At 43.8% G+C, this 25640-nt stretch overlaps 1 protein-coding gene across 1 annotated transcript in view; it reads left to right on the forward strand.

The window, feature by feature from the left end:
• LOC126191099 (peroxidase-like) overlaps window positions 1-25640 on the forward strand; it is a 155309-nt gene that overhangs the window by 18241 nt on the left and 111428 nt on the right. The window contains exons 2-4 of the mRNA XM_049931873.1: window positions 186-402; window positions 10429-10643; window positions 19117-19302. Of these exons, the coding sequence (XP_049787830.1) occupies window positions 186-402; window positions 10429-10643; window positions 19117-19302 (618 nt within the window). The remainder of the gene's footprint in view (window positions 1-185; window positions 403-10428; window positions 10644-19116; window positions 19303-25640) is intronic.

Here is a 25640-nt window from a genome sequence, read left to right on the forward strand (position 1 = left end):
CTTTTATCCCTCGGAAAATTTCATTTTAGCCCTCAGGGGGTTATTATCCCCATATTGGGAACAACTGATCCACAGCGACAGGTGTGCTCTTTCAAGGGAATGGCTGTGCCGAGTCCGGTGAGCTTATGTTGACATTCTGTTGAGAGTTACGATTGCAGCAAGTTGTTCGTTTCCTGTACGTGCAGCTGACGTGGAGAAGCTGTCGCGGCTGGCATGGACTGACGAAGAGGAGCCCGAGGACGCGGTGGCGGCGCGGTCTGCGGCAAGCTCGGGCACTGCTGACGGTCTGGTGTTTGCCGGCCACCAGGCGCTGCCCGACTCCCCGGAGGTGCGGCAGCTGCTGCAGCGCGCCGCCAACATCAGGAGGCGAGCCAGGCAGCTGGTCGCCCACATCTCCAGCCTGTGAGTGTACATACCTGCCTCTCACAAGCCACTTCTTACTAACGCTTTTTCAGTCTCCACAGCAGCTCTTGCTCCAAGCTGTTCCTAGAATCAAGTTACCTCTGAGAGTAACTTTCAGGCCTAATAACGGTGCAGATTCACCGAATGCTAGTTCGAGACATCCAACCTGACACCCAATGTTTGTCATACATTCACGAACATATTGGCCTCAACTTTTCAAAAAATAATTCAGTTTCCAGTCCTGATGAAAAATGTCAGAGCCGTCTGTACAAGGTAGTCAAAGATACAGTTCTGACACTGGAAAGAAGAAGAAAAACATAGACTTCACCTAATTCCTAGTACAGTTTCTAATGTTTGCAACTTGGAGGCGACTATATGACTCATATCGTTTTATGCATGGAACACATTGTAATTTGGAAATGGACGAGAAAAACGTTAGTCGTTATCACCAGAACTGTGCCTGGACGTACTTTCCAATGCAGCACACGATTCTTACAGTTGGTTGTCCAGACACTTCCCTGGTTTTGGTAACTAGCCAGGCACTGACCAACAAGTGGGCGGCAGCACCCAGTGCTTGCCATGGCGTGATGGTGTGCCAGTGTATTGCTGCAAATATCCTTTATACGGCATCGAGCCTTCTTCGCGCTATTAAACATGCAACAGGCTTAGTAATGTAAGAGCATTTTCGTACAGCGTGCCATTCGTTGATATGCAGAGAGCTGAAGTGATTCGCTTTGCATGTGACCGTATACATCCCTTCCGAGATACACAGATAAGTTTAAAAAATAGGCGGGACAAGGACCTAAAGGTTGGAACATTAAAAAAAGACATAAATTTTCAGTTATTGGGTAAGTATTTCCGTATAATATATTAAGAACAACGTAGATACACTGATACATCTGCAGTCAGAAGAAATGTTCTGCTCATCAAATGTACCAACTCTGGGCTGGTAAATTACAAATATGCTTCAATAAAATAATAACTGGCGTGACAAGACACTTAACGGCCTCATTCGATGGACGACAAGGGGGGGGGGGGGAGGAAAATCGAAAAACAGTTCAGAAAGCAGCAGTGTGGTGGTAATACACAACAATGAAGGTCACAGGATGAGTATTTTCGAAGTGTACAGCTTGGACATGCGCTAGGTGACCCTGTGGTTTATCAGCTAATCGGAACCTACTGGCACATCATATTCTGTCTTACTTGCGCTATCAGAAACTCATTTCGGAACTTTCATGTCGATTACCATTTCTGGAGCGACATTTATAATCAATAATGGGAGAACAGCTGACTTACATGATGCAGAGTTTCTATACAGAGTAAAAATTAATAAACTCGACAAACTGTAGGCACGGATACATGACTGTAACTGGAGGAAGAAAGGTTCCCAAAATGCATTGTTGCCACGATAGATGGCGCTGACGAATGACAGTTTCTCTGACCACGTGCCCTGTGTTCCTTGTGTGTTGCAAGCTGTGTGATTGACGTAGCCTACTGTAAGCAGCAGAATGGTCCGGTATTTATGTCGGGGACAAGCCGAGTTGGTGTTGCGTACGACTAAGCACATGCAGACGGCCGAGACGCAGCACGGCTATATAGAAGCAACTACTCTGACGGACTCCAACCGCATTACACAACATTTCAAGCTCTTTCCGGACGTTCGTGCGATAATGGATCCTTGCAGACAGACGAATGTGCAGAGAGGCGGCGCACTTTGCGAACAACAGATTTGTAGGACTGGGTTCTACAGGATGTTAAGACGAAGCCTTCTGAGAGTTACAGCCACGTGGCCCGCCAACATGATGTGAGCCACAGTGCGATTATGTGTATCCTGCTACAATCCCTACCACCTGAAGTCCCGTGGAGGCCCTTTGATCGTCTGTTGTGACTTGGATGCAGTGCTGCTCTGTACTGTGTTCTGGGACGATTTGTTGTTGTAGCACGCATACCGTCCATTTCTGGACACATCTTCACAAGACCACCTTTCCTCCATTTCCAGTCAGGAATTCCTACCTGCAGTTTGTCAGTTTAGTCAATGTTCGCCTGGATGGGCTCGTAATGGATATGACAACGGTCATGAAAATAATTATGGAAGTTTCTTAGAAGCACTTTGTTGAGTACCGCTGGTCGTGTATAATGTCATCTGGGGATGCACATTTCTGAAAATAAATTTAAATTTCTTCGAGTAGGTTCATTCTTTTACCTTTGTTGGCCAAGTGAAGCACTTGTAGATTGTGTGCTATGTCTGTCACTTAACGTTCGTCTTCAGCTACATATAATGCAAATGTGGACTTGCTTAAGTTCCTTAAAGTGAAGAGCATCCATGTATTATCAGAATCGTATACTGAAATTTCTTCCTGTTTGGCCAATGTATATCTTCGAAGATGAAATGAAGTTAAGTTTGTGTATTTCTGATAGATCGTATGACTTACTGTTATTGTTAATATTACGAATAGCTTTGTCCTTTATTTCGTTATGTGTGCAAAAGCTGATTCTGATATTTGTTCCTCAGATGAAGTTTGCTACTTTATACGAGTTTTCCTAAAAAGTGCCTGCTCACATATTTGGATGTTAGCTGAGCTGTGGTGTTATTTAGTTTAGTTTCTCTTTGTGATTGGTTATGTGAGAACTCATTTCAGTACTTAGCTCATCTATTTATTTTGAACTGTAGTTGTTATTGTAAGCAATTGACACTATTAAATATTAGTTCATCAATTTGGTCAGCGGTTTATCATAAGATCTGTGCTTTCTTTTGAGCATTGCTGTATATGAAGCCAATTAGTATTTAGCTGAGTGGCATGAGGTTTTATTGATTGTGGTATCTGTGTATGTTGGTTTCCTGTAGACTAGAAATTTATATCTGTTATTGAAGCTACTTTGGAAATCCAGGAAATTTAAATCTTTGACTGCCTGGTGTTCCTACATGAAGATAATATTCTGTTTTATCTTATTCATTTCTTTTGCAAGGCCCTCAATTTTTTCTGTTGCGTCACAAAATAAAATTAATGTCTGATCTACATATCCTTTATAATATATCACCTTTATTAACTATCTGGCGGTTTTCTTTAAATAACTTCCTTTTAAGTTGTTTATGAAAATGTCAGCAAGTAAACTAGCGTGGCAGTTGCCCATAGCTAGGCCATCTTTCTGCTGGTAAATGAAAAGTAGGTATGTGATAGTACTAGTGTTAACAAGTCGATGTACTCAAATATTTCTAGTAAAGTCAAGATTTGTGCTTAAGCAAGTCATTGTTAATAATTTCTATTGTTTCCTTGACAGTTACATTTGTGTAAAGGTTAGTGATGTCAAATAATGCGAACTTAGTTGTCTTTGGAATCTGCATGTCCTTTATACCATTCATTAGTTCATTTTGTACTGACTGTGTCTCTTCAAGTCTGTACATGTTGCTATAAACCAAATTCAGTTTCTTGCTGATATTGTAAGTTGGGCTGCTCTGAGAACTTACAATAGGTCGCATCAGGCAACTCTGTCTGTTGATTTTAGGTTATGTTCACAACTGTGGTGCTGAAGGATTCATAACAGTGCAACCGATCGGTTACGGAAGAGGTGGTATCTGGTTGGGAAAGCAGAATAATAGTCACAGAGAGCGGTGAAGCTTGACCAGAATTTATACGTACCTACCACTACATATTGTAAATTAAAGCCATCCCCCCACTGGGTTTTTCTTCTGAGTATGTGAAAGTTAACTGATATACTGATTGACAAGGAAGATTTATAAATATTTTGTGCAAATTGACTGAACGCAGATGAATTCAAGTCTGTATGTCAAGTCTAATCTCAGCACATACTGCAGGGATTTTGATGCATTTTCCACTAGCAGATACACTGATTAACAAAGAAGGTTTGTGTGTAACTAAAAAAATATTTCATAGAAAATGGGTAAACTCTGAGGAATTAAACACTCGCCGCCTTTTTCTGTCGGAATATAAAGACCAATCGCATGAACTACTGTAGGGATTTTGATGCAGCTTTCATTAACAGACAGACTGATTTTCGAGGAAGGTTAGAATCTATAATTTATTACTACTACACCAGACAAGTCGTATGGCTATAAATACTTACTGCTACCTGTGCAAAGCAGGGTAAATCGTCAGCAGTTAATATTTTATTTGAACACTGAAGGAAGTGTTCTCCATTATTACTCTTAAAAGGTGAAATATCAGAAAATTTTTCAATTTGGACCCAAACAGAATGAAGGTGTACACCCTTCCTTCCCCCACTGCCCCGCTCACTTCGCAAAATCTTTCTTATAAAAGTTTCCATTGGCAAGATGTTTTAGGCTATGTGATTTCGCGATCTGACAGGTCCCTTACAGACTCTGAAAATGATTCTCAATGATTCACGCTTTTGCAGTTATGAAGATCAAAAGTGCTGGATTGATTTCGTCGCATGTAATCGTGTATATGAGTCGTATGGACCTTCAGATGTTTCCTGAAGACAAGAAAGGCAAAAATCCAAATCTAAACCAACTTGTACTTTAGAAAAATTCTTAGTTGGAAGTGATGTAAAAATCTTAAAGTATTTCTGTTAAATTCCACAACTGCAGGGTGTTGCTGGGAACATTGAACTTGGACATACCTTCCAAGCTTGGTGTTTGCTTGCTAAATATTGTTAAATATCACTTGTTAAATATTGTATTTTAACGTACATGTAGCAAAATAAGAGCAAATAGTGAAAAGTTCAGGAAGGAGCATAAGCTCGTTTTTAGATATAAGTAAACTTCAAGAGGCACAAAGGAAAAGCACAAATAAAATTAAAATATGAAGTGTGTGTGTGGAATGTTAACAGCAAAATAAAACCTCTGCAAACCTGTGGTTTTTTATTTGTCCCTTTTTGCGCTTTTTTATACGAAAATTACGATTAGTTTGATATAATCAGAAATATCATTGTATATTTTCTACATACTTTTTGCAATAAATACTCGTTGCTGTTTTCCCAAACTTCGTTCTGATTTTTAAATTATGGGGTCAGCTAGACCCCACGAACGTAGCAGTGGACTTCAAAGCCAGCATAGTTTAAATGGAACCTGGATAAACGGACTAGCATTTCAAGTACTCTCCTCTGAATACTAATTACTGAATTAACTTCTGTGACACCTCTCACAATTTCATAGGACATTATCGACAAGTTCAGAATAATGCTGATCATTATTTATTATTGTTATTAATGGTATGTTTTCGGGTGTACAGCAGACTCAATTTCATGCACGTTTCGACGACCAGCCCAGTCGTCTTCTGCAGGTGCCGCAAGCTGTGTTGTTACGCATACTCGCTGAGTGGACTCCAACCAGATTGTGAAGTACTGTTGGTGTCGAGCCGAAATTTATAGACGAATTAGGGTACCCGCACCCGTTACGAAGTTTGATATTCTTTTGCTACTCATAGAGCACACTTTTATTTCCATGAGACATATATTTGCATTCTCTTAGCGTTTTCCAGCTTTGTTGGATGGGATAGCCTTGGTGATGTTAGTAAAGTGAGTGCTGGACCCAAAGTCTTGTTTAAATCTAAACCTACGTTATGATTTAATATATTTAACGACTCCTATATTTCGACAGACTCCTTAATTGCGTTGTCCCGGAAGCTGGAAGTATTATGCTGTGATACTCGTCTCGTTGTGTTCAGTTTTGATTGTGTTTGTGTCAGTGCTCAGGCAGAACTGGTTTGCTTGATTGTTTTAGTCGGGTGTGTCGCTAATGTTCTGTGTGCGTCTCCTAGAGTGCTGCAATAGCCTGCCCAACGTAAGGCATGCCGTTGCGTCAGTTGTCGAAATATTGTGCATAAAATTGAACCACAACGATGCCCCAAAGCACACGATTAATCAATCGTGTTAAGGAAACCCAAGAACTAATAATAATAATAATAATAATAATAATTATTATTATTATTATTATTATGGATAAGTAAGTCAACAAATCACTTGGGCGTTCCATTATAAAATATTGCTCAAGTGTGTGGACCCATACCACATAGGACTATCAGGGGATATGGAATGTATACAAAGTCGGGCAGCAGGAACGATGACAGTTTGTTTCACTCAAGGCAGATTGTCATGGAAATGTTGAAAAACCTGAATTACTAGATCCCTGAAAGGAAAGGCAAAAATACTGTGAAGTCTTCTTACAAAGTTTCAAGAACCAGTACTAAATTAGGACACAGATATTCTTCAGCCCACTATTTATTGCTCCTGTTACTATTACGGACACTAAATTAGATTAATTACAGCACGCACAGAGGCGTTAAAGTAGTCATTCTTCAATATCTGACTGGAGCATAAAGGAAACCTAACATGTGGTACAATTCTAAGTGCTCTCTGCCATGAACTTCTTAATGGTTAGCAGAGTTGGTGCACTAGGAGTCAAAACGTTATAACCACCCGTTTAATACTGTGCTGCTCCGTCTTTGCTGAGTAATACAGCGCCATTCTGTGTGACATGGATTCGACAAGTCCTTTCTAGATTTCCAGTTGTATGTGGCACCACATAACTAACTACGCCCAGGTCACGCAATTCCTGTAAATTACGAACCAGTGGTTTGTAGGTGCTGAGCTGGCTCCCAATAGCGTTCAGATGCGTTCCTTCGCGTCCAGAGCAGGCGAATTTGATGGAAAGAGACCAACGTAAATTCACTATCTCACTTCTCAAACCAAGAGTGCAACAAGGTGATGATGTGTCTCTGTAGCTATGCAAGAGCACTGATGAAAGCGTAGCACTAACATGACGGTCAAAACTAATATACATATAACAGGGGAAATACCGATATATCTTTTGACTTACTTCAGTTACTCGTTAAGTTAGTGTGGCACAGTTATTCCACTGCTTTGATGATTTAAAATAGTTTTGTGTTGTCAGTAATCACAATTTTATACTCAACCTATCTGTTTAGAATGCTTTTCTAACAAGAACTTATAAGTAAGGGGGCCTACAGACGCTGCTTTCCATGACGCACTTCACACTTTTCTATTTTTTAATTTCCTCTTCTCTTGTTACATGACAATGGAAATTGTACATAATACACCTATATTTAACAAAATATTACAAATGAAGAAAATGGACCTTTGCCTAGACCTGGAGTAAACAATCTATTGTTAGGGGACAAAATTCCGCATAAAAATAAATTATTATAACTATAACAGACTAAAGGAGAATTACAGTATTTGTCAAGTTACTGCCATTATTAACATGTATAATGTTTTACTATAGCAAAATCATCACAGTCATCATCATCATCATCATTGTTTCCATTATCGTGCTCCTATTCAGTATCTAAACATAGCACTATCATTAATTTTAATACAACGCATTTAACATAAGGAAACACATTGTATTATTATTTTTATTTGGCCTTTTCGTGCCACCATTTTCTGCAGTTTTTCCGGTACAGTCCTTATTTCTGTTTCGTCTTCATTATAGACTTGATGTGGCGGAAAATTATATTTAGATTGCAAAGTTTCCAAGTTGCTGAAAGAGGTTCCGTTTTTGTTTTATTGAAACCGACTGTCCTCCCGATACTTATTTTCTCTGGCTGTGTCAAAATTAAATTATGACAAGCGATGAATGAGAGAGCCCAGTCGTCCCCTGCCTCTTGGGTTTCTATATTCAGTGGGTGTTTAACGTCATTTGTTTCGACAGACTGGTATGCTAAATGTTGGAAGCGTTTAAACGTAAGGCCATAGTACACAGAATCCAGACTGATACAGCGCTCCGCCAGTTTAGTTTCCCCTGTAAAAAAAACTGAATCGGACAATGTTGAAATAGTGAACTATAAATTAAGGTCCATTAAAAATATCAAATAAACCTACCCATTCAATATTAAAACCAAAGAAGTAAAAGAAAAACGTTTTCAGGCAAAGGTACACGTGTGGGCATTTGCCCTGTGGCGCTGATGTCTGAACTTCTAGTATCAGCTGCCACATATGGCAACTCGCCGAACTAACAAGAAGCTTAAAGCGTGAGCTAGGCTATATGTTTAAATACGAGGTGTTGGCGAATCTTTGGGATTTTGTTATAGCAGATACCCATCAATTACATTGTAAATACTTAGATCGAAAGCTCCAAAACTCTAACTCACATCATATCCCGAAAGCTTCAAAGCACCTGACACTTCCACAATAAAAGCTCCCAACTGAAGTTTCAGAGCTGCCACACTACACTTGCATGTAGGATAAACACTAGATTTGGATGTTTGCCCCATGTACGCCTTTGCCCCCTCTTACCCCTAAAAAAAATTTTTTAGAATGTAGTTAGTACTCAAGATGAATGATTGAAACTACTATTTTTAATTAATCACCTATGTGTTAAAATGGTTATGGTTGTAAGCTTTTTTACCTACTGTATATAATTTATGTGAAGGGTAGCGAAAAGATATTTTCATTAGTTAGCAGAAGTTTTCACGGTTCAGTTACAAATTTCTGAGTTCACTTACTCATTTTCTAGAATCTGTGGTAATGTTATTATAGTTTTATTTTGTTGCTTATTCTTACAGGCACACATAAATGCTGAGCAGTTAATTAAATCTGTTGTTTGGTAACTGCTAAACAATACAACGAAATTCAGCATGACATTTTATTTTCTCATACAGAAATTACTGAAATGCCTGACTCTAAATAGTAGATGAGGAAGACAACATGATTTTTGTAACGTTAAAGAGGAGTAATAAAGCATTTGCGTAATGTCACTTGCAGAGCCTCAAGAATGAACTTGGAGTAAGGAATCTGGATGTTGTACTGCCCCTTTGTGTCACCCTCGTAGGAACCATGAAGACAATGTTAGACTAATTACAACACACACAAAGGCTTTTAAGCAATGATTTTTCCCATACTCCATAAGTGGATGTACGAGGGTCACTCCAAAAGAAATGCACACTATTTTTGTAAAAATACAGTTTTCGCTCTGCATGTGTGAAAGTTTTACAGTGTGTAGATACATCCTTCCCGCTTGTTTTCAACTTAGTTCAATCTGTTCCCGTGAGTGGCGCCGTCACAGCATGTCTTCAAGATGGCTGCTACACTTGTTCGTCAGAAGCAACGTGCTGTCATAGAATTCCTGTGCTGTGAAAACGAGACAGTGAGAAATATCCACAAGAGATTGAAAAATGTGTATGGAGATGCTGCTGTCGGTCGCAGTACAGTTAGTCGTCGGGCAAGCAGGTCACGTGATGAAAACGGGCACGGCAATATTGAGGATTGTTCTTGCAGCGGCAGGCCTCGTACTGCACACACTCCAGACAATGTGGAGAGAGTTAAAGAATTGGTAACTGCTGACAGACGCATCACAGTGAACGAATTGTCATTCTACGTTGGGATAGGGGAAGGAAGTGTTTGCAGAATACTGAAAGTGTTAGCGTTAAAAAAGGTTTGTGTCAGGTGGGTTCCCAGGATGTTGATAGTGGCTCACAAAGAAACAAGAAAAACAACAAAAAACACTGAAACACCCGCCTTACAGTCCTGACCTGGCTCAAAGTGACTATCATCCCTTTGGTAAACTGAAAGACTCTCTTCGTGGAACAAGGTTTGAAGATGATGATTCCCTTGTGAACGCTGCCAAACAGTGGCTCCAACAGGTTGGTCCAGAATTTTACCGTGCGGGTATACAGGCGCTGGTTCCAAGACGGTGTAAGGCAGTTGATAGGGATGGAAATTATGTGGAGAAATGAAAATATTGTTCCTAAAGGCTGTATCTACACCCTGTAAGACTTTCATACATGTACAATAAAAGATGGATTTTAAAAAAAATAGTATGGATTTCCTTTGGAGTGACCCTCGTAATAGGAAAAAGTGCTAAAAGATGAGTCCTCAGCGGCACACTTCGTATCAGTTTTCAGACAGTAGTTATAGATGTAGAAGATGTAGATGTAAATGTGGCTGTATTCCACAGACGATGGGCTTCAAATTTTAAAGTATCGCAATAAGCAATGTTAGCTTTAGCAACTGGCGCCCACCGTGTGATCGCGTGGTGTGGTGCAGCGCGCCTCGTCCACCCCTTGAGCGGTGTGCCGTGTGCTGCAGGTGGCCTGCCCCTCTGCCCCTGGCTGGGTCGCTGCTGGGGGCGCTCAACTTGAGCTCCGTGCCCGCCGCCGACTGCCAGTACGACCGCCGGCCCAGCTGCAGGCGCAGCCTCCGCTACCGCACGCTGGACGGCACCTGCAACAACCCGCTCAACCCCGTGTGGGGCGCCGCCAACACCCCCTACACGCGACTCCTGCCGCCTGTCTACAGCGACGGTGAGTACCAACTCAGCCGCGTACTTAACAGTTGTTGTACAGCCAAACTGATGGACTTCATAACTGGGAAATCCCAATAGGTAGATTCAGCCACCTTGCGAGGTGCCGGGGCTAGCAGTGTATTTAACACTCAATTATTCTAGAATCTACATATGTACATGATGCTCTAAGCCCCCCCTATTCTAACTCCAACTTTTGCTGTTGCACAAGGATAAAAAAAATACGCGAACTGACTCTAATCAACCCTGCCAGTGGAGTAGAAGAGAGTTTTGCACCTGCAATAATTTAATTTGATAAATAAGTTAGATAAACGAAGGTTTCATTAACATAGTGAGGAATGATGGGGTTGCTCTACCGATTAACAGAATGAAAGTTCTGTCCAAAATAACAATATGATTTATTAAGACTAAACACAAAATAATAAACAAAAACACATGAAACATTTATAATACATCAAATTGGCTCAAATTGGAGTCTCAAACAAATGCTGTGAATGTGAAGTTGTCCCTAAACTACACTCCTGGAAATGGAAAAAAGAACACATTGACACCGGTGTGTCAGACCCACCATACTTGCTCCAGACACTGCGAGAGGGCTGTACAAGCAATGATCACACGCACGGCACAGCGGACACACCAGGAACCGCGGTGTTGGCCGTCGAATGGCGCTAGCTGCGCAGCATTTGTGCACCGCCGCCGTCAGTGTCAGCCATTTTGCCGCGGCATACGGAGCTCCATCGCAGTCTTTAACACTGGTAGCATGCCGCGACAGCGTGGACGTGAACCGTATGTGCAGTTGACGGACTTTGAGCGAGGGCATATAGTGGGCATGCGGGAGGCCGGGTGGACGTACCGCCGAATTGCTCAACACGTGGGGCGTGAGGTCTCCACAGTACATCGATGTTGTCGCCAGTGGTCGGCGGAAGGTGCACGTGCCCGTCGACCTGGGACCGGACCGCAGCGACGCACGGATGCACGCCAAGACCGTAGGATCCTACGCAGTGCCGTACGGGACCACACCGCCACTTCCCAGCAAATTAGGGACACTGTTGCTCCTGGGGTATCGGCGAGGACCATTCGCAACCGTCTCCATGAAGCTGGGCTACGGTCCCGCACACCGTTAGGCCGTCTTCCGCTCACGCCCCAACATCGTGCAGCCCGCCTCCAGTGGTGTCACGACAGGCGTGAATGGAGGGACGAATGGAGACGTGTCGTCTTCAGCGATGAGAGTCGCTTCTGCCTTGGTGCCAATGATGGTCGTATGCGTGTTTGGCGCCGTGCAGGTGAGCGACACAATCAGGACTGCATACGACCGAGGCACACAGGGCCAACACCCGGCATCATGGTGTGGGGAGCGATCTCCTACACTGGCCGTACACCACTGGTGATCGTCGAGGGGACACTGAATAGTGCACGGTACATCCAAACCGTCATCGAACCCATCGTTCTACCATTCCTAGACCGGCAAGGGAACTTGCTGTTCCAACAGGACAATGCACGTCCGCATGTATCCCGTGCCACCCAACGTGCTCTAGAAGGTGTAAGTCAACTACCCTGGCCAGCAAGATCTCCGGATCTGTCCCCCATTGAGCATGTTTGGGACTGGATGAAGCGTCGTCTCACGCGGTCTGCACGTCCAGCACGAACGCTGGTCCAACTGAGGCGCCAGGTGGAAATGGCATGGCAAGCCGTTCCACAGGACTACATCCAGCATCTCTACGATCGTCTCCATGGGAGAATAGCAGCCTGCATTGCTGCGAAAGGTGGATATAGACTGTACTAGTGCCGACATTGTGCATGCTCTGTTGACTGTGTCTATGTGCCTGTGGTTCTGTCAGTGTGATCATGTGATGTATCTGACCCCAGGAATGTGTCAATAAAGTTTCCCCTTCCTGGGACAATGAATTCACGGTGTTCTTTTTTCAATTTCCAGGAGTGTAGATTGTGAGGATTATGACGAAGTGGTATGTGCAGCCAATTCCTTGCAACTCAAATCTTAGAGAAAACACATAGCCAACCCAACATTAATTGCTGCTACCCAAGACAGAACAAAGTTAGAAAAAGACGAACAGGCGCGTTCTGCTGAGCTCTGATTATCACCTAGGAAAATCCCTGTCTGCCGGTGCTGCGGACACACCTTACCAAACTGTCTTCTAACTGCCAGAACACGATCTGGCGTACCGGAGCCGATGGCTGGTTGCTTCGACGTCCTCGACCGAAAGGCGAGAGCCGACTACCCACAAGAGCACCCATACAAAACCGAACACAGAACATTCCCGCCGCCATCACAGTGGCCGTGGTTAAACGTTCCAATCAGCAACTCGAAAACCGGCGGAAAATTCCACTCCATTGCCGGAACACTACCATTCAACCAATGGAGATTCTTGGCGCCAATTTCTGCGCCGATCTTGCTACGTCACGGAGCTATGCCCTGAGCAAGCCAATCACAGTTACTATTTTGCAGAAAGCGCGGGAATTTTCCCGCCACAGCTGCCTGGGTACACAAGTCATTCCCACGCCTCGCTGGTAGCCCGCCAGAAAGTGTTTTCGCTAAGTTTCTGCGAAGTAACGGAACCTCTAGCCCAGTCGCTACTTCAGACCTCTCCGGGCGTGCCTCTTGACAATGTCGGCGTCTGGAAAGCATTCACTCGACTCCCTCACACCTGTCGGCTTACCCTTTCAAAGTCAACAGAGCCTGCCTGTCACTGGACCACCCGGGTGACGAGAGACGCTGCGTGGGAAGTCCGCGTGTGAAGGAATAGCAACTTTCCACCGCATGCAATTAGAGAGGAGAATCGTAAGATAGAAATATGAGAGGGGGCTCATGCCACCTCTCAACCTAATTCAAAAGGTTTTTTTGCCTTTGGAAAGAGCCAAAGTCGTCTCATAGTTGTATAAGTTGAGTATCGACATGACATTTTTGTGTTGTATGAGGATGACAGAAGGAACACTGTGCCAGCATATGTCACTGTGTTGCACATTGTGACGTCTCGTTTTGTCTCAGTTCGATGGTGACGGTTGTTCCAGTCGAGATGACGTGGAACGACGCACGTCGATCACGACAATGCCAGTCTGTAAATGTTACAAAAACAAACTCCTCGCACGGTTTGGTTAGTTTTCAGATACTGCATCTCAAAACTGATATCAACGTCTCGATGGAGCAGCGCACTGGAGTGTGTGCGCCGCCCTTGATTGTAATTGAATCAGTGGTGCTCGATGTCTATCGGCCTTCTCCACATATAAATATAGCGACTGCACCACTCAATAACGCGATGACTCCCTTGATCTGAAATTATAACCAAAAGTCCTTTGGGTGTTCGCGTCAGACTTTTCAGTTTACGCGAACTTGCTGACTGTAGTTCCTATGCTCAGTTTGAGAATGGGTATCCAAACGTTGAGAATATAAGGTCATGAATCATCAATCCATCACCCAAGCCGATGTCACATTATGATTTTTGCGAGAATATTGAGTTGTTAATTATTATTCCGTCGTCAAGGCGTCACTACGTGGTGTACTCGACAACTACACAACGTAGTTCCAGAAATAACATACCCTCGAGCAATGTTCAGAATGCGTCGTATTTCGATGTAAACTTATTGCTGTTTACAGTTAAATTGTCACTAAATCACTTTTCGCTTTTATGTTATCCGAAGAATCAGTTAATTTCACAAATACACTTTAAAGGTCCATTAAATGATGTACGTGACACGAAGAATTAAAGATGAATTAAAGTTTATTGTTCTTCATAATTATTTGTCCCTACACTGAGCCCACACATCGATTTTTCATTCAGGGAATTGCGTCTGCCAGCAGCAGCAATTCTCACTTTGACGATAGCTTCTCACAACACGGCGCAATCGTAAGTACTTCGTGATAGTCTTTATCTGTTGCCTACTCAAGTCTAATAACTGAGTTTATGTCGACGATCAGTCTCTTTCTGTGTCATTTGATGTTCGTGTCTATTAAGTATCACGAAGGCTAAGTCGAATCACAAATCAGAATCACAAGAGTTATTTTTCTGTCTCATATATCAACTATCCCGTTATCTGTCTAAACCGTGAAGATGATTTTATTTCAGTGCGACTTCTGACTAATTCTTCCAACCGTAAGACTTTTAAACAATCTCTTAGCGCTTAACATGCATACTACTATTGCAAGAGTACAAGAGAGAAGTGAAGTTAACATCTTCATTACCGAGTTAAATTATAGTCACAGCGAACTTACAGCTTGATGCGGCTACAACTCTCTTCTAGGATAAATGTTATCTTTGGTCAACTTATGGTCTGGGCTTCAACCTTCGTAAATAATAATTTTTTGAATTCTTTCTTTAAAGTTTCTGTTTCATATCATATGTTATTATTTCATTCAGTCCTTTCCTTATGATAAGCATTAGTATTTACTTAACATTCTTGTTAATAAAACAGTCAAGAATGTAAATTTTGTTGTCAGTAGCTGTCATCACTGTCAGGATGACTGATTTTTCTATTTCTTTTTGCAACAAAAGGGTGTTCATTATGGGTTATATAATTGGGGTGTTACGACATCCCCAATTCACGAGACCATGCAGATGGTTTTGAAATTTAATTCAAGACATTGGCGTGAGGTCTGTTGCTTCCCACAATATTTACTCCTTATTTAAAAATATGGTATATAATAAATCTCTTTTTCGAGCCGAGAATTCAGTTCATGGAATTAATGCTAGAAATAAGAATAACTTTCATAAAGATCTATAGTTACTTGCTTTGGTCCACATGTACTAGTTTGATGATATTTCAGGGAAAAAACCAAGTCTGTTCAATGATAATTGACAACAGAAAAAACTGAACTAAACTCTATCTGAACAGGCCTCGCAAGGCCCAGCGGTGCCGACTGACCACCATGTCATCCTCTGCTGACAGGCGTCACGGGGTGCGGATATGGAGAGGCATGTGATCAGCACACCACTCTCCCATCCGTCATCAGGTTTCGTGACCAGAGCCGCTACTTCTGAATCAGACAGTTCCTCAATTGGCCTCACAGGGGCTGGGTGCACTTTGCTTGTCAGCAGTTGGAAGACCTGGATGGTGACTCATCAAGTGCTAGCCAAGCCAAACAGCGTATAACTTTGGTGATTTGACGGGAAGCGGTGTTACTACATCTGCAGAGGCGTTGGCATATTTCACAACAGGAGACGTATACAAAAAATCTCTTATTTCTACTGCCTAGGAACAGACAGAAGTTACAATAAACGTAGAGCTGCAGACACGAAGATTCAGAGTTTTCAAGACATGTACTACTATAAACCAAACGTAGAATAATAAGACCTGGAACGCCACCGAAGGCAAGTGTTCTAGCAGGGGAGGCAAGGTGACGTGCAGGAAGTACAGATATGTCTCGTCTGTGAAGAATTGTAACAGTATGACTTGTCCCACGAGGCGGCCACCAATCATGCCTGCGCACGCATTGAGGCTGAACGAGTGCCCATGGTTTGCTGCCATCATACTATGGCGACTGTCCATTCGGCAAGGGAGGGTGCTGTGAAGGTAGGCGATACCGCACCTCGTAAAGTCAACCTCATCTGTGAATAGGATGGTTGACAGAAATCTCAGCACCTTGGTGGCCTGAGCGACGAACCAGCGACAAAACCGTCGCCACAGGGGTTGTCCGTAGGTAGTAAGACCTGCACGCGTTGCAACTGGTGTACACGTGCACATACCAGGAGCCGAAAGCTCGGACAGGTAGAGGCTGGAGTGCCACAAGGCTCCGTAATGGGCCCAGTCTTCTACTCTGTTTACACACCACATCAAAGAGGAGGAAGTTGTAGTGGCGAATGCTCGACACGGTCGTCTGGCTTACCATATGCTCGCGGCCCACCTGACTGTTGTCGACTGGGGCACTGTCAGAGATCTTTAATCTCCATCCTCTAGTGGGTGCAGCTCTCCTGCAAACATTTCCGTACGACGTTTCCTCCTCCTCATCCTCTGAGGGTCGTTTCGTGCAGTTTGTCCCCGCTTTAGCAAAATCACCCTATGTACTATACATGACTTCCATATTTTTTACCTGATGTTTGTTGGAGTCAAGAGACTTTAGAGTGGAAGTCCATCACTACAGAGACTGTCTGGATGGTTCAAATGGCTCTGAACACTATGGGACTTAACTTCTGAGGTCATCAGTCCCCTAGAACTTTTTTAAAAAAAATCTTTATTACAAACCATAATAATTATACAATATTAACCCACTTCATTATCTGATTAGTAGGTCATAATAATTATACAACTGGTAATTATGTTGCAGCTAATTATAATTATCAAGTGAGCTACAGTTAGTATTACATACAATGGGCATTTAATGTCTAGTACCTAGTACTTATATCTGTTTCTTATAACTAGTACCTATCGCCTGCAGCGTCACATGTGTGCCACTGAGATATAAACCTACTTTGATAGCCTTGCTCATAGAGCTAACCCTGAAGAGCGTGCCCCTGGCACTGGACAGGACACTATGTCGATTCGCTGCAGTTCCCTAGCATAATTTTCCTAAACTAAGTCCTACAAACTAACTTATCCTACGTTATATCCGGTGTATGTCCTTATCGGTAGCATTGACCGCCCCACTCCCCCTAATCCTGCACGTGGCGGATTCAAACTATGATGGAAAGTCGGCCAGTCCACGCACAGGCGGTATGGGAACAGGGCTCTGGATGCAATCAGTGTTGGTTGTCAAAGCTATTTAGTAAATGTCCCTCAAGTATTCTGTTATAACTTTCTGTGATACCTCGCTGGCCAATGTGTTTAGCAGTTGGAAGGTGTCCTCGCGCCTAAGCAGTCGATGTGTGTCGTGGTTTGGAAGTCTGTCTCGAAATGTAGTCGCAACATCATTGAAGAGGGGGCACTCGTAAACCACATGGTCGGGAGTACCCTCTGACACGCCACAGTCACACGCGGTTGTAGCCCTCTTCCCAAATCGACATAAGTATGTCGGGTAGGGTCCATGGCCAGTGAGAAAATGGATCAGTCCTCGTATTGGCTCAAAATATTTCATGTCCAAGTGCTCCCTCACATTAGGTATGAACTGGAAAGTTCTACGTCCAGTTTCTTCTACCTCCCAAGACCCCTGCCAAAGTTCCTCCCCTCTTTTCCTTATTTCCCTTTTGTCCTCCACCCTGACACCCACGATGTCTACAATTTTCTCATAATTCCCCTTTTTTGCCCAGTACCAAGCCGCTTCCCTTATTTTGATGTCCAGAGGGCAGAGCCCAATTATGACTAATAGCCCCCCCCCCCCCCCCCGGAGACGTTCTGTAGGCCCCCACATATCTCAATACCATACTTCTCTGGACCCTTTTCACTGTCATGGCGGGCACAAGCCTCGTGAGCCTGTGCGCCCAGACTCCCGAATCGTAACCCACAACTGAGGTTAGGATGCCGTTATGGTAAAGTTTAATAAGGTGTGGGGGGGGGGGGGGATGGAATCTTTTGTGTCCTATCGAGATGAGATTGTTTGATATCTGCAGAGCATTCTGGGTTACGGTGTCAATGTGTTTTCCGAAGTTCCACCTCTCATCTATTATGACTCCTAGGTAGCGTGTCTCACGTCGCCGGAGAATTAGTGAGCCGTTAATTCTGACAGTGAGATTTCTAATTAGATGTCCTTTTAACAGCAGGTATGTGGGTTTGCTGGGTGAGATTGTCATTTTAGTCATGTGGCACCATTGTTGGGGTTTCTCTATGGCTCTCTCAATTTTTGGTTCTGTCTTCCCGGCTGCGGCCGCCGGCCAACAGGAGGAGGCCATCTGCGTAAGCTATCACCTATAACACAACTTCGCTTTGTTGTAAACTTTCTAGTAGTGGCTCCATGTGGATGTCCCAGAAGAGGGGTCCTAAAACGGATCCTTGGGGGCATCCTTTAGTGATTGCTTTTCCAACTCTCTCGCTAGGGGATGATAGCCAGACCTCCCGATCCTCACAATAGCTCTTCAGGCAACCCTGGACACTCTTCCTCCCGCAAGCAGGAGAAGAGCGAAGGCCACCAAAGGTTGTCGAAGGCGCCACTGATATCCACCATGATGCCAACCACGTACTTGTGCGGGGTCGAGCCACAGACCTCGGCCGCCAGGGCGATTGCATCAGATGCCGACCACCCCGGCCTGAAGCCGAACTACCTGCTGCTCATCCCGCACAACACTCGGTGTGCTGCCAATCTGTCAACCAGCAATTTCTCCAGTATCTTTTCAAACAGATCTAACAAGCAATCCCCTAGAACTTAGACGTACTTAAACCTAACTAACCTAAGGACATGACACAGATCCATGCCCGAGGCAGGATTCGAACGTGCGGCCGTGGCGGTCGCGCGGTTCCAGACTGTAGCGCCTAGAACCGCTCGGCCACCCCGGCCGGCGACTGTCTGGAGATAGTACTTGTCACGATAAGGTTTTAACTTACGACGTTAAACGTTTGGTTCGAGTTGACCTTCCAGAGCGGCGCCGGTGTTGCAGGGGTGCACGCGCCGCGCCGGTCCGCGCGCGGCGGCCCGCTGCCCACGGCGCGGCTGCTGAGCGCGCAGCTGTTCCGCGAGCGGCCGGGCCCGGCGTCCAGGGACGAGGTGCTGACGCTGGCGCACATGCAGTGGGGGCAGCTGCTCGCCCACGACACGGCCTTCTCCGCCATCCCCACCGCCGACGGTGAGTACTGACCCACACACGCAAACCCAGCACCCTCGAGCACTAAAAGATGATACACAAAACATTTTGTGTATTGATGAATCGTTTCAGCTCTGATTAGTCCTTTATTTTTACACTGAACAGCCAAAGAAACTGGTACACCTGCCTAATATCGTGGAGGGTCCCCGCGAACACGCAGAAGTTCCGCAGCACGACGTGGCATGGACTCGACTAATGTCCGAACATTAACACCGTTAATCCTGCAGGGCTGTCCATAAATGCGTAAGAGAACGAGGGGGTGGAGATCTCTTCTGAACAGCCCGTTGCAAGGCATCCCAGATATGCTCAATAATGTTCGTGTCTGGGGAGTATGGTGTCCAGCGGAAGTCCACAAACTCGGAAGAATGTTCCTGGAGACACTCTTTAGCAATTCTGGACGTGTGGGGCGTCGCATTGTCCTGCTGGAATTGCCGAAGTCCGTCGGAATGTAAAATGGACATGAACGGATTTTGCAACAAACATGTTTTTTTACATTGTAAACTAAACTCTAGGCAACAGACATTATTATACACAATAATTAGAACACAAAGTCCTACATTATCATAAGATATGTGGTCATGACGCCATATTTGAGTAGTAGCAACTTATATTGAGAAACAAATATGTTTTACTTAGTTAATAACATTTTATGCAATGGTCAATATTGAACATAGTACATACTTACAATATACAGTATTAAATTATTACAGGTTATATTGTTGAAGTCTGTGGGGCAAGGAATAGAAAAGTCTATTATGTTTTAGTTTTGTGTATCAGTATGTGTCACAGTGACCGTTTGTGTGTGTGCGGTAGTTGATGGCATCAACTGAAGCTTAAAAGTGGGGATCTACTCAACTGTAATAGATCATTTAGAACCAGCTACGTATTTTGAGCTAGATGTCAGTTTATCTCAAGTGCTTCTAATAAGTCTTAGTTTTTTCCCTTTTTGACTACATGTAGTACTTCCGTGGGGATACGGTTTTTGTGTCCTTTCTTCAGCGCATCTTCGGCAAAGGTGGAGTCTGACTTATGCAATCTGCAGCTGCGTTTGTGTTCAGTGAGCCTAGTTGTTATGGCCCTGCCTGTTTGACCAATATGCAGTCTGTTGCAGTCACTGGAAGTGATTTTGTAAATACAACAGTTAATATACCTGCTCTTTCCTTACTGTTGATTAGGATATGGGCTGTAGTGTCTCTTATGCACATTGTATTAATCAGAACCTATCACAGTCATTTGCTAGCTTTACTTATTGATTCCCTGAGACAAATGTACGACTGGCAATCAAACCATAAGTCCAGTGGGGAACAGAACCCCCTGCTAACGAGTTAGCACCTGCGACTGGGCCACACTGATACGTGCAGCAAAGCTTTATATTATTATTAAATTAATTTTCACAAATCATTTTCGTGACGTAGATCAGTTTCAACTAGTGCTGTTTTAGAGAAAATACACTCCTGGAAATTGAAATAAGAACACCGTGAATTCATTGTCCCAGGAAGGGGAAACTTTATTGACACATTCCTGGGGTCAGATACACCACATGATCACACTGACAGAACCACAGGCACATAGACACAGGCAACAGAGCATGCACAATGTCGGCACTAGTACAGTGTATATCCACCTTTCGCAGCAATGCAGGCTGCTATTTTCCCATGGAGACGATCGTAGAGATGCTGGATGTAGTCCTGTGGAACGGCTTGCCATGCCATTTCCACCTGGCGCCTCAGTTGGACCAGCGTTCGTGCTGGACGTGCAGACCGCATGAGACGACGCTTCATCCAGTCCCAAACATGCTCAATGGGGGACAGATCCGGAGATCTTGCTGGCCAGGGTAGTTGACTTACACCTTCAAGAGCACGTTGGGTGGCACGGGATACATGCGGACGTGCATTGTCCTGTTGGAACAGCAAGTTCCCTTGCCGGTCTAGGAATGGTAGAACGATGGGTTCGATGACGGTTTGGATGTACCGTGCACTATTCAGTGTCCCCTCGACGATCACCAGTGGTGTACGGCCAGTGTAGGAGATCGCTCCCCACACCATGATGCCGGGTGTTGGCCCTGTGTGCCTCGGTCGTATGCAGTCCTGATTGTGGCGCTCACCTGCACGGCGCCAAACACGCATACGACCATCATTGGCACCAAGGCAGAAGCGACTCTCATCGCTGAAGACGACACGTCTCCATTCGTCCCTCCATTCACGCCTGTCGCGACACCACTGGAGGCGGGCTGCACGATGTTGGGGCGTGAGCGGAAGACGGCCTAACGGTGTGCGGGACCGTAGCCCAGCTTCATGGAGATGGTTGCGAATGGTCCTCGCCGATACCCCAAGAACAACAGTGTCCCTAATTTGCTGGGAAGTGGCGGTGCGGTCCCCTACGGCACTGCGTAGGATCCTACGGTCTTGGCGTGCATCCGTGCGTCGCTGCGGTCCGGTCCCAGGTCGACGGGCACGTGCACCTTCCGCCGACCACTGGCGACAACATCGATGTACTGTGGAGACCTCACGCCCCACGTGTTGAGCAATTCGGCGGTACGTCCACCCGGCCTCCCGCATGCCCACCCAACGCCCTCGCTCAAAGTCCGTCAACTGCACATACGGTTCACGTCCACGCTGTCGCGGCATGCTACCAGTGTTAAAGACTGCGATGGAGCTCCGTATGCCACGGCAAACTGGCTGACACTGACGGCGGCGGTGCACAAATGCTGCGCAGCTAGCGCCATTCGACGGCCAACACCGCGGTTCCTGGTGTGTCCGCTGTGCCGTGCGTGTGATCATTGCTTGTACAGCCCTCTCGCAGTGTCCGGAGCAAGTATGGTGGGTCTGACACACCGGTGTCAATGTGTTCTTTTTTCCATTTCCAGGAGTGTATGTCCATGAAGCTGCCATGACAGGAAATTATGCTAAAATTTGTGCACGAATATGAGTCGGGCCCATACAAGACTTTCTGATTTACTTATATTGATAAATCTTCTCTAACTTGACGTTGCCTTCTGTTCTGCTAATGATCATTGCACTCGGGATCAATGTAACGAACAAATTCCGATCTGCAGGGAAGTCTGTTGCAAACGCTAGCACTCAAGCGGCACCACTAGGAGCGATTTCTATGGTTATGTCCATGCACGTAATTGGCCAGCCCAGGTTATTAATCTCACCAATAGAATTACTTCACATACACTTCCGTAGTTGTGTAATGTCCCTTTTTTTCCCCCACGCTAAAAAGGGACACACACAGACACACACAAATACAAAGATTCTCGTTTAGAGCATTCCTCTACTGTTGTGGATTATGTTTCCTGGGAAACCTCTAAATCTCCTAATTTGTCCGTTTGAAACCTCTGTTCGAAAACAGTTTGCTGCGGTGTACATATCTGGGTCCCTGTAGCTCCAAGTCTGGTCTCCACATAGACATACAGCAGTGCTTCGGGGTGGCCTGCGGGACTTAAGCTTGGCGCTCCGTTTTGTCTACCTAATAGCATCCTTTCGCCTTCATCGTCCTAGGTTAGTCACAATCAACCACACCGACTCATGGATCTTTCACCTGCTACGAAAATAGATACGTTATCTGTCGTGTTCCCTCTCCTATATTTTCTGTACATTATAGATACTCCTAAACTCCACCTCCCATCTGTCTCCTCCGAAACGTTGAGACACCACTTACCTAGCTGCGCATCACCCCCCCCCCCCCTCCCCCAACTCCCAAATGCCTTCATGTCTTCCTTCAGCGTAAACTCAGTCTCCTTGTAGAGAGGTGCCACAAGTGGAAATTCGTTATACACAAAGGTAATTTGTTACAGACTCTCTACGTCCTCGTATAGACAACTCTGAACACTTGGGCATACTCAAAAACGCCTCACACTACATCTACTCCCTTATGATGGTCATCGTGAACAAGCAATAACATCTCGAAAACTACGGTAATATTCATAAATATGATACTTCAGCAAGAAGTAACTTAAGGTCGATTAACACTAGTTGTCAACGCAACGGAATGGAATGGTACGCGACGACAGGTTATAATACCAGGAGTTTTATTAAGAACTGCAATACGTCCTAAAACACAGGAAAACTGCTTTTTATGAAGCCAGTATTCGTTTTAGTGCACAAACTTTACTATAATTTCCATCAAATATGGAACTTTTTCACCGCGGTATAATGTACATGAAACTGTAAAGCATCACTAACTGAAAGTAATCTATGCCTAGAAGAAGATTTAAGGAAATGAATTTAACATTCATATGTGGCTCTGTTTTATTTGCATGAAATTATCATCTTTAGAGGCTCATCAATTGGTATGTAATGCCACGGTACGGACACAGTCACGTTAGATGTATACGGAGGCGACAAAAGTCATGGGATACCTACTAATATCGTGTCCGACAGCTTGTTGCCGGCGTAATACAGCACCTCGCCATGATAGAGGATGTAGGATCATTGTGCAAGGGTTTTACAAAGCCGGATCATGTTGCAGTAGTGGATGGGGCGGGAAACAGTATTGATAGGGATCAGGGTTATAATATTGAGTGTGACCTGGTAAAAATAGCATCTGCAATGAACTGTACAAATGTTGGCTTCGTTCCTGCTTTCATGCGGTATGATCGGCCCCAATTGAATAGCTCTGTTTGGAGGGTCAATATGGGGCTAGATCATCTGCGTCAGGCGGCTAGTGTGTCAGCCATAGGTTTGTTTCCTGTTGATGGTATTGGTAGGTGGGACGTCACAAGACATGGCCTGCATCTCAGTATGAAAGGGAAGGGTAAACTGGTTGTGATGATAGCAGAATCTTCAGGGGTGGGGCACAGAAACTCATGGGAGTATTTTTCGGTTAAGATCACTGTCCAATCATCCTACATTGATTGAAATTAAGCTTAATGAGAAGTTCAGAAAGCAGGGACTAGCGATGTGAAAATATCACAAGATTCTCATAACCATACAGTGAAAAATGATGTTACTATGTCACAAGATTCACATAAAAGCACAGTGGAAAATAAAGTTAATATATTGCATCAGAATATCAGGGGATTAAAAAAAAAAAGTCGATGAGCTTCTTGTTTGTTTAGAAGATTTAGAAAGTGATGGTGGAATAGATGTACTATGCCTGTCTGAACATCATAGAGACACAGGTATGTAGATGGTAAATGCAACTGGATATAAGCTTTCAGCACATGTAAGTAGAGACACTATGGACAGGGGAGGAATTGCCATATATGTTAAAATCTGTCATAGTGTGAAAAATTTAGAAACTAAAAAAAATTTGCATACAGAAACATATAGAAGCATGTGCATGTGAGCTTAAACTAAATAATAGCACTTTTATAATTGTAGCCATGTATAGGTCCCTATTGGGAAATATTCAACTATTTTTGAAAAACTAGGATTCTTTGTTGCGCTTTCTGTCAGCCAGAGGAAAGCAAATTCTGAAAGAGTCCAATAGATAGCTTGACCTTAAAGTATTACTTGGATCTTTCAGTTTGACATCAGTTATTGATTTCCCTACTCAGTTGGTACAGGAAAGAAGCACACTGATAATGTTTTCACAGACCAAGATAAAGTAAATCAAATAAAAACTTTTCCTGTTAAGAATGGTCTGTCTGATCATGATGCAAAGCTAGTTACAGTATATGATTTAGCTCTATAGAGTAATGCAAAACAATCTTCCAACATAGAGCGCTCAATTAATAATTTAACAATTCAAAATTTTAGGGCAAGCTTGCAACAGTTAGACTGGGATCAGGTGTACAAGGAACATAATGCTGATTTAAAATTTAACCTATTTCGTGGTACCTTTTTGAGTATATTTGAAAACAGTTTCCCTAAGAAAACAGTGAAATATAATTGTAAGAAACCATGTAAAAATCCATGGCTTACTAAAAGGATAAAAAGTCTCATAAACAGAAAAGGGAAATGTATCTTATAGCTACGAGGAGTAATGATCCAGAAACAGTGAAACATTATAAAAACTACTGCACTATAGTAAGAAAAGTTATAAAAAAGTCCAGAAGTATGTGCATTGGTCTGAGATTAACACATCTGATAATAAAACAATTTGGAATACTGTTAAAAGGGAAAGAGGGCAACTGAGAGCAAAGGAAGACTGTATTTCTATCAAACACTATACAGAGTTTGTTAACGAAACGTCAGAAGTAGAAAACATTTTTAATAATCGTTTTTAAGTATTGTAGAGAAAACAGGATCCAGCTATTCAATAGAAAATGCAAGGCAGTATTTGGAAGAGGCAGTACCTATGCAATTTGATAAAATTGAAATTCAACCCACCTCTCTGACTGAAATTAGAAAAACAATAAAGTCACTCAAAAC

The sequence above is a fragment of the Schistocerca cancellata genome, chromosome 1 (assembly GCF_023864275.1).
Source record: "Schistocerca cancellata isolate TAMUIC-IGC-003103 chromosome 1, iqSchCanc2.1, whole genome shotgun sequence".
Lineage (NCBI taxonomy): Eukaryota > Metazoa > Arthropoda > Insecta > Orthoptera > Acrididae > Schistocerca > Schistocerca cancellata.